Below are 13,442 nucleotides of genomic sequence, written 5' to 3'. Positions count from 1 at the left end.
ATGTTCAGGATATAATCCCAAATCTATTTAACCTAGGAAGAGTTGGGAAAATGTAATGAGCTAACTTCAAGATATCCACATGTTGAAATGACCAGACAAGGATTTTATATATATATAATATATAATTATATATTTGCCACATTAAAGAAAAAAATACATGCATAATGAAAGAAAAATGGGTAATCTCCATTGATAAACAGAAAATATAAAACCCCAGAAGTGCCTATTCTCATTCTCTGAACTACAGCCAGTTTACTATAGAGTACTACAAAATCCTCAAGAAATGTTGGTTATTAAAGTTATCTGTCTTATTAATGACAGATAATTAATTAATGACAACATTGGAAGCCAGAAGATAATGGAGCAATGCTTACAAATTCAGAAGGAATACAGTTTATACCAATGCCAACTTAGATCTCTCTAACCAAATAAACTTTATCAAGGAGGTCTGAGAGTAAAATAAAGACATATGCAAGTTCTAAAAATATATCTTCCAAGTACCCATGTTTGGCATATGTGCTTCATTCAAATTAATTAAGTAAACCAAAAAACAAAAAAAAGCCTCTGAAAGATAAGGGCTTCAACAAAGCAGAGATGTGAAGAGGATTCCATGCTGAAAGGAAGCTTCTGGATGCTCACTGTGCAGCAAGCTGAGAGCAATCTGTCCAGCCTGAAGCAGGAAGGCAGAGGGCTGCAGGAGGGATGACCCAGAACACACACACACAAACACATACATGTACACACACACAAAATAGGTTACCTGAGGTGTATGATTGTATGGAGAATAACTTTATAGCTCTGGCAGAAATTTGGAGATGAATTCATGATATACACATTCATGAGATATATATTAACTTCAGGAAAATGGAAGTTATACAAAAAAAAAATATGATCATAGTATATCATCTGATTTTACTGTAAGTTATATTTACATTATAATAACTACTATTTTGATAAACATTTAATTAAGAAAATAAGCTTAGCTATCATTCCATAATAGTACATATGTATCCATCATGCTTTTTTAAAAAATTATGAGGTACCTGAAGAATACAGAAAAGTACAGAGAATGCACAGGTATGTAATACCTAACTTAGATCTAGCCATGGACACTTTAGGCATTTATTATTTATTTATTTATTTTAAAGAAATGAACCACGGCCAATACCATTGATACTGATGTAGATGTCCCTCTTTTCCTTTGCTAGCCTGGCAGTCACCATCCCCACCATCCTGAATCTGGTGTTTTTCTTTCCCATGTGTTGGGTTTTTTTTTTTTTTTAACTTGTTGATGGATCTTTATTTTGTTTGTTTGTTTGTTCATTCATTCATTCATTCATTCATTAGCAGTGCTTAGAATCAAACCCAGTGCCTCAGGCAAGCGCTCTACCACTGAGCTACTGCTCCAGCCTCCATGCACGTTTTTGTTTTTTTTAATATTTATTTTTTAGAAGTAGTTGGACACAATAACTTTTATTTATTTATTTTTATGCGGTGCTGAGGATCAAACCCAGGGCCTTGCACATGCTAGGTGAACGCTTTACCACTGAGCCACAACCCCGCCCTCCATGCATGTTTTTATATTATTACTACAAATGACTCTTCCCATAAATAATAGAGATTAGTTTTGCATGTTTTCAAATTTTAAGAACATATGCTGATCTGTAGGAGTTTTGTGATTTTTGTGCAGTGCTGGGGATGAAACCCAGGGCCTTGCACTTGCTAAGCAAGTGCTATACCACTGAGCTACATCCCTACCCTTGTAGCTTTTCTTTAACATCCATTTTTTAAAAACTCAACACTGTTTTTGAGATTTATCCACACTGACACGTTACTCTGTTTCACTCATTTTGGTTACTATGTTATATTCCAATGTGGCTAATCCGTAACTTATTCAACTTGTGCTTAAGAACATCAAACCTGGTTCTAGCCTTTTGTTCTTATAAAACAAGACCTTGTCTCTACTCTGTTTCACTCATGTGCCTGAGAGTTTCGGTGGAAGTGGAACTACTGGGTCATACGCAGGGGCATTTTGAGATATTGCTCTCCAAACTGCTTAAATCAATTTAGATTCCCACCAATACTACTTAGAAAAGGTTTTCCCTTTAGCCAATCTAAATTATAATACATTAGTGAATGTCTGGAAAAAAGAAACAGTGTTAAGTATTTTTGAAATGCACAATCATACAAACCAATACCTCTCTTGTAATTTTATATTCCCTTCCAGGCCTTTATTATGTTCTTCATTTTTCTGAAGTACAGTCTTGACCTGCCTTCTAAGAGGCCAGGAAATATCCTGGCTGCTCTCACCTTGCTATCCATTCAGCAGTGCCCTCAAAGAGGTCTGGAGTGATGATGTTGGTCAGAGAGGCCACTGAGGCGGCACAGTACACACTTCTGGAAAGACAGAAGCAGAGGGGAACATGTTATGTGTTAAGGAAGAGCCTAAATAAGACTTAAGTGAACTTCTTGGGTGGACTGCTTGCTTCGCCTAGTAAGCTGTAATCACCTCCTGTCCTCATTCCTGGCCCACGGTCAGTCTTCCTGGGTCTCCAACTGAGACGTGTGACATTCTATTTGGATAGAGTTGCTCACGGCATGGCTTCAGTGAAAGAACATGACATTCTATTCTCCCTACCTCCACATGGCCAAATCTACATCAGAGGAAATAACAGCCATATCAATTCATGTCCAAAGTGGACTTAGCATTTCTTTCAGAGACTTACAATGGTTCCACCCTGTGGTAGCTTTCAGGTGCTTCTGATTTGCTGCTCATTCATTCAGATGTCAGCACCATTTCAGATCTGGGATTCCTATCTGGATGTGGCACGGGTGCATGAAAGGTTAACTACACATTTTCTGTAACAGACACTCCAGAGCATGCCATCGACCTCTTAATGGCTGCTTAGACCAAACAAGAGAGACAGGAATAGGTGAGCCCCTTCAGACACATTATTTAAACTTCTAGGGGGAAGAAAAAAGGTTTGATTTCCAGCATCTCACCAGTACACACAGATACACACCCTTTGACAAGAAAGAAGGAATATGACTATTATTACTATTATTTTGGTGCTGGGGGTGGAGCCCAGGGCTTCATGCATGCTAGGCACATGCTCTACCACTAAGCTACACCCCAGTCCATGCATACATATTTTTTAACATTATCCTACTTGATCTGGTATAATTCTTGCCATTCTATCCTTTTGCCCTAATTCTTCTCGGGACACATTCTATTTCAGCTTGTCCCTCTTTCATGGAACAAGGCCAAGGATTGCTTTTTCTTCCCCTCCATGGTCTTTTCAAATATCCAACATGTAAAGACAAAAACTATGTGTTCTAATTCTGCTCACAAGTCTTTTTAGGGCCCCTCAGGAACACAGAAGAGAAGAAAAAGAAGGGCTTCATTTCTGTCTCATTCAGTACAGACATGACATGAAGTCAATCATATTGCAGTATTCTGAGAAAATCATTGCAGAAGCTGCAAGCATTACTGTACTACCAGTGTCATTCCCAACCTGGATCCTACTGGCTACAGCTACAGCAAAAGCTCAGCTAGAAGAGCAGACATCAGGAGCCTTCAAGAGTCATGGTGCTAATACCGAATGTTGTCATTTACCATAAGCTAACTCTGATCTAATTTCCTTCAGGCCTTGAGCTTAAAGAAGCTTGAAGTTTTTACTCTTGAATCCTAATGCAACCTCAGAGCAGCCTCAGATGGAGTTTGACTCTCTTCAATGGATGAGCCAAGAAGTGCTGTCAAAGCCACTAGTCCTAGATCTTACATTGAGATGGGGAGGGGACAAGGTACAACTTTTCCAGGTAGTTTCTTCCTCTCTCCTGGTTCAACCATCACAGCTGTCAAATGTATTTGTTCCTTTCTACTCTTATTGGTGTCACCCAAATCCCAGTCATTAGCTTCTACCTGGATTGGTCTCCTGTCCAGTCTGTTTCCTTCCAGCCCTGAAAGGATCATACTTTTACTAAAACACTATAATCCATTCACCGCAACTAGAGAACTTCTAACAAAATACAAATCAGATCACATCACTCCCAACCTAAATCCTGTCAGAATAAACTGCAGACTCTGTGAGGAGCGTCCAGGCCTCCTCAATCTGTTCCAGCCAGTCCCTCCAGCTCCGTGGGTCCTCACACTTCAGCAACACTTACCTTCTCTTCCCTTGAGCACATCCATGTTCTGTCACTGAAACCTGCAAATGCTGGGTCCCTGTCTTCTGTCTACCTCATGGAATGTTCCAGATTATATAATCTAAGGAGGTCAAGAATATATAGCATCTTCTTTCTTAACCACAATATGATATTTTACAGTATCCAGGAGCTGAAACACTTAAAAAAGCTCACCTCAGAAACTTAGGATTAGGACCGGAAAGATCAAGAGACCACCTGTCTAATCTAGCATGGGAGCAAGCTGGTCCCTGGAAGCCAAACTGTCCCCAGCCACAGCTACTTCTCTCCAGGTCAAATTCACTCAACAAACACTCCTGACTGCTGGCTGATGCTTTCAGGCAAAGATCCATTAATATCACACCAAGTAAGAAACTGGAAGTGGGTCCTAGAAACCAGGCAAGGCAAGGAAACCCAATGAGGTCTATGAGGCTTTATCCACCATGCGTATCTTTCGTCCGCTGTACAAGCGAAAAGCAGGGCCTCAGATGATGGAGTGTGTCCAAAAGAGAGAGGAAGAGGAGGAACATGGCTCTGATGCCCTTCAGTGGAACAAATCTATTTTATTGGAGAAGTTGCCCAGCATTTGTCTAGCAGATATAAAAACACAGAAAGACTGGTGCTGGAACAAATAAGTTGGAGAATAATCATGTCTGAAAAAGATAGGTGATTAAAACACACAGCTTTTGCTATGGTGTGTTTGCTGTTGCCTAATCTCAATAAGTTTTTTTTTGTTTTTGTTTTTTTTGTAGTTGTAGATGGACAGAATGCCTTTATTTTATTTGTTAAAATTTTTTTACGTGGTGCTGAGGATCGAACCCAGTGCTTCAAGCATGCTAGGCAAGTGCTCTGCCACTGAGCTACAGCCCCAGCCCTCAATATGTTTTTTTTTTTTTTTAATATTTATTTTTTTTTAGTTTTTCGGCGGACACAACATCTTTGTTTTTGTATGTGGTGCTGAGGATCGAACCCGGGCCGCACGCATGCCAGGCGAGCGCACTACCGCTTGAGCCACATCCCCAGCCCCTCAATATGTTTTTGAAAGCTAAGTTTCAGGGCTGTGCATATTTAGATGTAATATCTATAGGACAGGGATGAAAAAACAGTGACCGTGAGGGCAGCAAAAATCTTTAAATCTTTTCCTTCAGAATTAACACAGTACTCTTTTACCTCAACAGTTACATTGACTTCACTGGCACATACAGATAACTCGTCTCATTTTTTGGTTTGAACAAACCAAAAAATCTTTTACTCAAAAGAAAAATCTTTTACTAAACAAATCTATTTTATTGCAGTGTGGTTACCTACTTTTATCTGCAATGTGTTTTATGCTCAACAATAGTCTTTTTTTTTTTTTAATCCCTATGCTTTCAAACAAATGGTTAAGTCAGATACTTAAGTCAGAATTGTATGTGGGTATCTTACTAAGGTATTAAATCCAGGGGTTTAATCTCAGTGAGGCCAACAGCCTTGATAAATTGCTGAGGCTGGCTTTAAACTCACGATCCTCTTGTCTCAGCCTCCCAAACTGCTAGGATTACAGGCATGTACCACCATGCCTGGCTCAAGTAAGAATATTTATTAACATGTGTAGAAGCAAATCCAAGCAATAATAAGCAATAAGATGGCTTTGATATAGAAACCTCACACACACAAAATTGCATTTCTCAGACTAAATAAGAAGAAAATGGTATAAAATCTCAATAAGCTATTATGAGCCACTCACTTTAAGAAATGACTCAGGGGCTGGGGAAGTGGCTCAAGTGGTAGCACGCTCGCCTGGCATGCGTGTGGCCCGGGTTCGATCCTCAGCACCACATACCAACAAAGATGTTGTGTCCGCCAAAAAACTAAAAGTAAATATTAAAATTCTAAAAAAAAAATAAAATACAAAAAAAAAAAAAAGAAATGACTCATTCACCAAATTTTCTATACGCCTCATAAGTAATCTGCCAAGTAAGGAAACACTTGCTAGGTATAGCAGACATACTTTTTGAGTAAAATAGTAAGTATGCGCCAACAGGTACCAGTCAGTTGATATGACATCTCTGCACTGCACTCTATGGGCTTGTAAGACTCTCTACACCTCCTGAAGTAACTCACACACCATAGGAGGATCTCAGATATTCAGCATTCTCAGCATCTGATCAAATTCAATCAAAGTGTTCACTGAGTCCTTACCAGGCTTATCTTTTTCTGTTTTTGGTACTGAGGATTGAACTCAGGGTCTTGTGCATGCTAGGCAAATGCTCTACCACTGAGCTACATGTCCAGTCTCTTACTGAGCTTTCTTCCAAGAGAAATGAATGATTATATTATACTGTACAGTTTTACATTATGGTGCATCATTTTATATCAAGCAAATGTATTTTCAATTTTTAAAACAAAAGCATTGGTTTTGTTTCTAGCTTATGTTTTGACATTTACATAAAAGAAACAAGAGAGAACGACACCTGAGGACATCTGTATCATTTGCAATGATTGTGACACTGTGTCACTCAAATGTCATTCTGTGCATCACTTGGTGGCATGAAGCAGCAGCTTTGCCAGGCTGTTCCTTGAACATAGCATCTCTAATGACAGATAAGCTCTACAAGCTCTTGATACAGCTGCCCACTCACCTCACGTCCACCTCACCTCCAACGTGCATGAGAAAGGAGCCATCAGGTTGTTTCAGTGAGTACAAATACTGAAGAAGCTTCTCTCTGAGAAATGGCAGGGAAAGAGGCAGAAGAGGCAATCAATGGTCAGTGCGGTGTAGCAGGTGGGGAGCCCTTCTGGGTCTCCACCACTACTGGCTGTTGTACCTGTTAATGACGTCATAGGCCTCCTCGGTGCCAATGATGCACAGGGCATTGACGGCTGCATACGTGGGTGCAAGGTGTGGGTACTGACCAGGACCCCCTCCAAAGCCACCTTCTGGGCTTTGACATAGCTCCAGGAACTGACACACACTAGGTACATGGACAAAGGGAAAAACAAAGTCAGAGAGCATTAATTTCAAAATGCCAAATTCCCACCAAAACCTGTGCCTTTTCAATCATTCCTCCTCCCTTAAAATGAAAAAACCCTACCACCCACCTGCTGAGTATAACTTGTGAAAGGGCTTAATTTTCTATCCAGCTATCATCTGTTTTGTATTCCCTCTTGAGTTTTGTATTTAAGCATTGGCCTAGTCATGAGGCAAAGAAAATAAGGGCTAAGAAGAAACAACCTTTCATAGGCTTGAGGGTAAGAGTCTCATGTGTTCCCTGACCACACCTTTCCCAGCAACTTGCCACCCTGCATCTATGGTTCCAGCCTCCTCCTGCCTTTGGGACCTCACAGCCTTGGAATTTTGCCTAAAACATGGAGCTCAAATGCTCCTCTCCATGCTGGCTGTCCTGGTTCAGACCCATGTCCTAGGCCAACCATGAACACCTGGAAAGACCTTTCCACTCCCACTGCCACCTCCGCCCTGGTGGGCTCCTGCCTTCTGTTCCCACCAGCAGGAAAAAAACAAGATCCTGGTGGAGTCTGTCTTCCTGGGGTGGGAGGTCCACATGCTCGCCAGCCATGGCAAACTCAAAAGGAGCACGGTTGAGTCACATCACAAGAAAGCATCACAGTCTGCAGGCTCTGGGAGAAATTGTCACACTAATCCAAAGAGGCCCCTGGCCCCCTCACTGAGGGAAGCCATTTATGGAAGGTTTACCTCTGATTATGAAACCAGGCTCCCTGAAGTTCCATTCTTGCTTTAGGTGAAATCAAGAGAGCCCCTATGTGTCCAAGGTCCTCTGAGGGTCACCGGGAAGGAGTGCTCTAGAAAGGCCCTGATCATCCAGCTGCTTCCTGACTCAGCAGGCCTGCCTATCATGAAAAACCTCCATGGATGAGAACAAACAGCAAACCTGTCTCACACACACACAGCCTTCTCTTCTGGTCTCTTCATTTCATGATTTCTTATCCACTGATGCAAGAGAGACCACATAGGCTGATCTCCACGAAAACAGTGTATTACTGCATTCAAACATACATCATGGGGCTGGGGATATAGCTCAGCTGGTAGAGTGCTCGCCTCTCAAGCACAAGGCCCTGGTTCGATCCCCAGCACCACAAAAACAAAAACAAAACAAACATACATCATGTTTAATTACTTTTGATTTTCAACCTTCCACTATCCCAACAAGAGCAGTAACAGAAAGTGCTGCTGACTTAAAAGATACCAATTCACTTCTATTTATACCTAAAATTTTATTGTAGGAAACACAAGGGCTGAAACTGAAGGAAGAGAGAGAAGGAAGACACTGTACATTATTTATAATAGAAATTAATTTTCATATCCAGGTGTGTATCACAGATGCTGGTAATCCCAGCATCTCGAGAGGCTGAGGCAAGTGGATTGCAAATTAGAGACCAGCCTATACAATTTAGCAAGACCCTGTCTCAAAAATAAAATAAAATAAAATAAAAAGGTCTGGGGATACAGTTTAGAAGAAGAGCATGGATTCAATTTCTGTGCCACAAACACACAAAAAAGTTTTCATTAGTTAATTGCTTGTAACATATTTTCCAAATCATCTTTAATTTTTATGCCATTTTCCAGAAACAAATAGCTAATGAGCTCAAGTCCTAACAAAGGCTGGCTGCAATAGCCTACCAAAAGCTTTCTATACCACAAAAGTAAAAGGTTTTTAGCTAATATAAAATTTAGGCTAAACCAGGCATGGAGGTGCAAAAATGTATCCTAGCAACTCAGGAAGCATTTAGAGGCAGGAGCATTGCAAGTCTGAGACCAACTTTTCAACTTAGCAAAATGCTGTCTCAAAAACAAAGGATGGGAAGATAGCTCAGTGGTAGAGTGGACATGGATTTAATCCCCTGTATAGGGGGAGTGGGGTTAGGCTGAGGCTGGGAATGTAGCTCTGCAGTAGAATGCCAGGCATGTGTGAGGCCCTGGGTTTAATCCCCAGCACCACAAACAACATCCCAAAGTAACAAGCAAAACTTACCAACACATTTTTAAAAATAAGAAAGAAAATGATTCACTAACTTGTCCATTTCCTTCCCCAGCTCCTAAGATAAAATCATGCCAAATACAACACTCCTGACCTGGTAGCCTAAAGTCTGGAATGAGCTAGGATCTGAATGTACCAGACACCTTGATATCCTCCCTCCATGCCAATGGCCCTCAGCTGACACTCTGCATCTGACTATCTGGGGTTGTGCTACAGAACTGAAGGTGGGGCTTCTCTTGAGTCTCACTTCCGTATTACAGAACATTCTGATCTCAAGACTTTCCAACTTGCACCTTAAGAACTGGCAAACTGACCATGAAGATACCAGCTGTCGTTAGCAGACTTCTTAGCAATTTTGAAAACTAAGATGTTAATGATACTTCAATCTATCAAAAGGGAAAGAAAAGTTTATCTTAGGGAACAAATATTCAACAATCAATAAAATATTTCAGGCAGGAAACACTGCATAAATACCAGGCATGGCACAGTTTGTGAAAAACAAGTATTTGCAAAAGCATTTATTTAGATACACTACAGATAATGTGTATCTTAGATGGAGATCTATTTTCTTTAATGTCAGCAAGACTTTTCATTCTAGCTTACGTGATAACTACCAACAGAGTAGGCAACTATCTTCTAAATGAGGGATTTTTTTTTTCTTTTTTAGTTGTAGATGGACACAATACCTTTATTTTATTTGTTTATTTTTATGTGGTTCCGGGGATTTAACCCAGTGCTTCATGCGTGCTAGGCAAGCACTCTACCATCAAGCCACAACCCAGGCCCTAGATGAGGGATTTTCAAACCCAAAATAAATATAAAAGAATCATTGAGAGCTAATAAAGAATATAAACGCCCAAGCCAAGCACAGTGGCTCATACCTGTAATCCCAGCAACTCAGGAAGCTGAGGCAAGAGGATCACAAGTTTGAGGCCAGCTTGGGGAACTTAGTGAAACCCTGTCTCAAAGTTAAAAAAAAAAAAAAAGTGCTGGAAATGTAACTCAACGGTAGAGAGACCCTAGGTTCAATCCTTAATACAAGGAGGCAGGGATATAATAATAATTGTTGTTGTTGTTGTTGTTATTACAGAGGTTTAGACTTGCTGAGGCAGAGAAGAGCCTGGCCCTCTGCCTTGTTTCCATATTCCTAGGTGATTCAAATTACCCACCAGATTTTAAGCACCACAAGTTTCTGCTGTGCAATTAGAGTCAGTTGGGGGATATTTTTAAAATATCCAGCTCCCAGGCCACACCTAATAACAATTAAAGCAGAATCATGGAAGATGGATCCAGGTGGCTATATATATATATATATATATATATATATATATTTTTTTTTTTTTTTTTAACTCCCTATGTGACTCCAATGTTCACCCCAAGTACTAGTGCTTCTCCAACTTGAGTGTGCACAGAAATTACCTGGGGATCTGGTTACACTGTAGCACTAGTTCAAAACTATCTGAGCTTCTGTATTTCTAATAAGCTCCCAGGTGATGGCAATGCTGCTGGTGTGGGAACTACATTTTGGATGGCACTGAGATAGATCTGCACTGTCTTGCAGGTAGCTCCTAGTCCCTTGCAGGTAGCTCCTAGTCACTTGAAGCTATTTAATTTATTTTTATTTTTATTTTTTGAGAATCCAGCTGTCTTTTATTAGATCAATCATTTAAAAGATTTGCAAAATGCAAAACAATGCCATTCTTCTAATTTTTCTTTTTTTAGAAAATAGTTATTTCCATAAATTATTTTTCTTTTTTTTTTTAAAGGAAAGATTTTCTCTACTTTTTCTTAGAGAGAGAGAGAGAGAGAATTTTTTAATATTTATTTTTTAGTTTTCGGCAGACACAACATCTTTGTTTGTATGTGGTGCTCAGGATCGAACCTGGGCTGCACGCATGCCAGGCGAGCGCGCTACCACTTGAGCCACACCCCCAGCCCCTCCATAAATTATTTTTATTGGTTCTTTTTAGTTACACATAACAGTAGAATCTATTTTGACATAATTATACAACATGGAATGTATCTTATTCTAATTCAGACCCCAGTACCTTTTATTCTACTTCCCATTCCCTGAGGCTATTTAAATTTTTACTTGAATTAATTAAAATTTTAAAATTAGCTCACACAAGTCACATTTCAAGTGCTCAATAGCCACATTTGACTAATGGTTGCCACAGTGGAGCACACAAGAAATTTACAGGACATTCTCATGGAAAAGTCTCTGGGACACCACTGCTCTATCCTTCACCATTAAAAGAAGATATAAAACCTACAAGAGGATCAAGTTCAAAGCAAGAGGATCTGCCTGATAAGGAGTTTATGGGACTTCAGGTAATGGTTAAGGTCTAATAGAAAGTGGTTGACTCTGGACAAGTCTGTCACCTATAGGGACGAAGGATTAAAAAAGTATGTACAATAAATAAGCAAATGATACAAAATGAGCAGGGAAACAAATCAGAAGCCAATAAGAATAAAAACAAATGAAACACATACAAGTAGCAAGTGATATAATCAGGAAAGGCAGGATGAAGGGTGTGCAAAGCATATAAATGCAAGGATCACAGCAAGAAGCAGACCAGAGATCAGGGTCCCATGAGCTGTAAACAATAATGACAAGCAATGCTTCTTGGGGCTGGAGGTGAGGCTCAGTGGAGGTGAGGCCCTGGGTTCCGTCTCCAGTGCTCCCCCCAGATAACCTATAAGCTGAAGAGTTCTAAAATATTTAAAGTCTTAGCTCTTATCAAAGTTAAAAACCTAACTTTAACAGTACAATCAATGGTCTTCCTGTGATCTTGATTTTGTTTCATTACAGAAGCTTTTAATAACAAAGCACAGGATTCTCATTAAAGGATGCTTTCTTCATTGCTAAATCATTAAGCAAAGCAAATGTCTGATCTCAAAATATCAATTTATTTTTGCAAACATACATATAAACATGCATATAAATATACATATTACCTCTTAAGAGAGGCATGTTAAATTCTCACCTATGAATAGATTATCCTTGAAACATCTGAAACCAGCAGTAATAAAAGCCTGGCCTTGCTGGCTTTGGTCAGCAGTCACAGCAGCTGACAAAAGTGATTTTGTCCACTAGAGGGAACTCAGCTTGTCATATTATTCCCTAAACAAACAAAAGTACAAGAGAAAATAGGAAAGCGAGAGAAAGCTTTGTGTGTGTGTGTAGGGAAGTGTGTGTCCAGTGCCAGCTGGGGCAGGGAAGAGGGCAGGCAACTAATAAACTCCAGAGCCCAACTCTCCATTTCTGGGTCATCTTAATATCTGAATGAGGGGAAACAGACACTGTTTCAAAGCATTCTTTTTCCTGTGAAAAATAAATAAACAGACAATGTCTTGGGGCTGGGGTTGTAGCTCAGTGGTAGAGCACTTGCCTAGCACATGTGAAGCACTGGGTTCGATCCTCAGCATCACATACAAATAAATACATAAAAGAAAGGTATCATGTCCATCTACAACTTAAAAAAAAAAAAAAAAAAGACAATGTCTTATTGTAGGTAGTCTTAAAAACATTTTATAGAAGTCATTAAGATTAATCTGAGGGGCTGGGGATGTGGCTCAAGCGGTAGTGTGCTCGCCTGGCATGCGTGTGGCCTGGGTTCGATCCTCAGCACCACATACAAACAAAGATGTTGTGTCCGCCAAATAAATAAATAATTAAATATTTTTTTAAAAAAAAGATTAATCTGAATCTTACTAAAAATAGTTTATTTCTTTGTATGTTGGAGTTAGAATTAATTGCCTGCTAAGAACAAAACAAAATGCAATACAATTACTGGAAAGCCTATCATTCTTTAAAAGTTCAATAGCTCTAGGCTCAGAAGAACCACAGTAGAGCTTTTAAGGCAGCTGTGAAGCAGGAACGCTAGGCCACTAACTACTGAGTGTTCTTGAAATCAGGATAAATCAGCTCGTTATTTTTAAAATATTCTTTTAATGACAAAACAAAGTTTCACTGTAGAAATTTTACAAAATGAAAATAAGCTTAGAAAAGAACATTTAAAAACCATCCTTGGGCTGGGGATGTGGCTCAAGCGGTAGCGCGCTCACTTGGCATGCATGAGCCCGGGTTCGATCCTCAGCACCACATACAAACAAAGATGTTGTGTCCACCGAAAACTAAAAAATAAATATTAAAAATTCTCTCTCTCTCTTTCTCTTTAAAAAAAAAAACAAAACCATCCTTAACCTTGCTATTCAGAATTAACTATTGTCACATGTGCATGCATCCTTCTGGTTTTTCTA

At 39.7% G+C, this 13,442-nt stretch overlaps 1 protein-coding gene across 1 annotated transcript in view; it reads right to left on the bottom strand.

Moving 5' to 3' along the window:
* Positions 1 to 13,442, bottom strand: part of Fntb (farnesyltransferase, CAAX box, beta) — a 75,021-nt gene that overhangs the window by 21,458 nt on the left and 40,121 nt on the right. Inside the window, exons 5-7 of the mRNA XM_015490224.2 lie at positions 6,990 to 7,136; positions 6,804 to 6,887; positions 2,311 to 2,397 (exon numbers count right to left, since the gene is read on the bottom strand). Of these exons, the coding sequence (XP_015345710.1) occupies positions 2,311 to 2,397; positions 6,804 to 6,887; positions 6,990 to 7,136 (318 nt within the window). The remainder of the gene's footprint in view (positions 1 to 2,310; positions 2,398 to 6,803; positions 6,888 to 6,989; positions 7,137 to 13,442) is intronic.

This window comes from Marmota marmota, unplaced genomic scaffold (genome assembly GCF_001458135.2).
Source record: "Marmota marmota marmota unplaced genomic scaffold, marMar, whole genome shotgun sequence".
NCBI lineage: Eukaryota > Metazoa > Chordata > Mammalia > Rodentia > Sciuridae > Marmota > Marmota marmota.
This window is presented reverse-complemented; position numbering and strand designations above follow the sequence as displayed.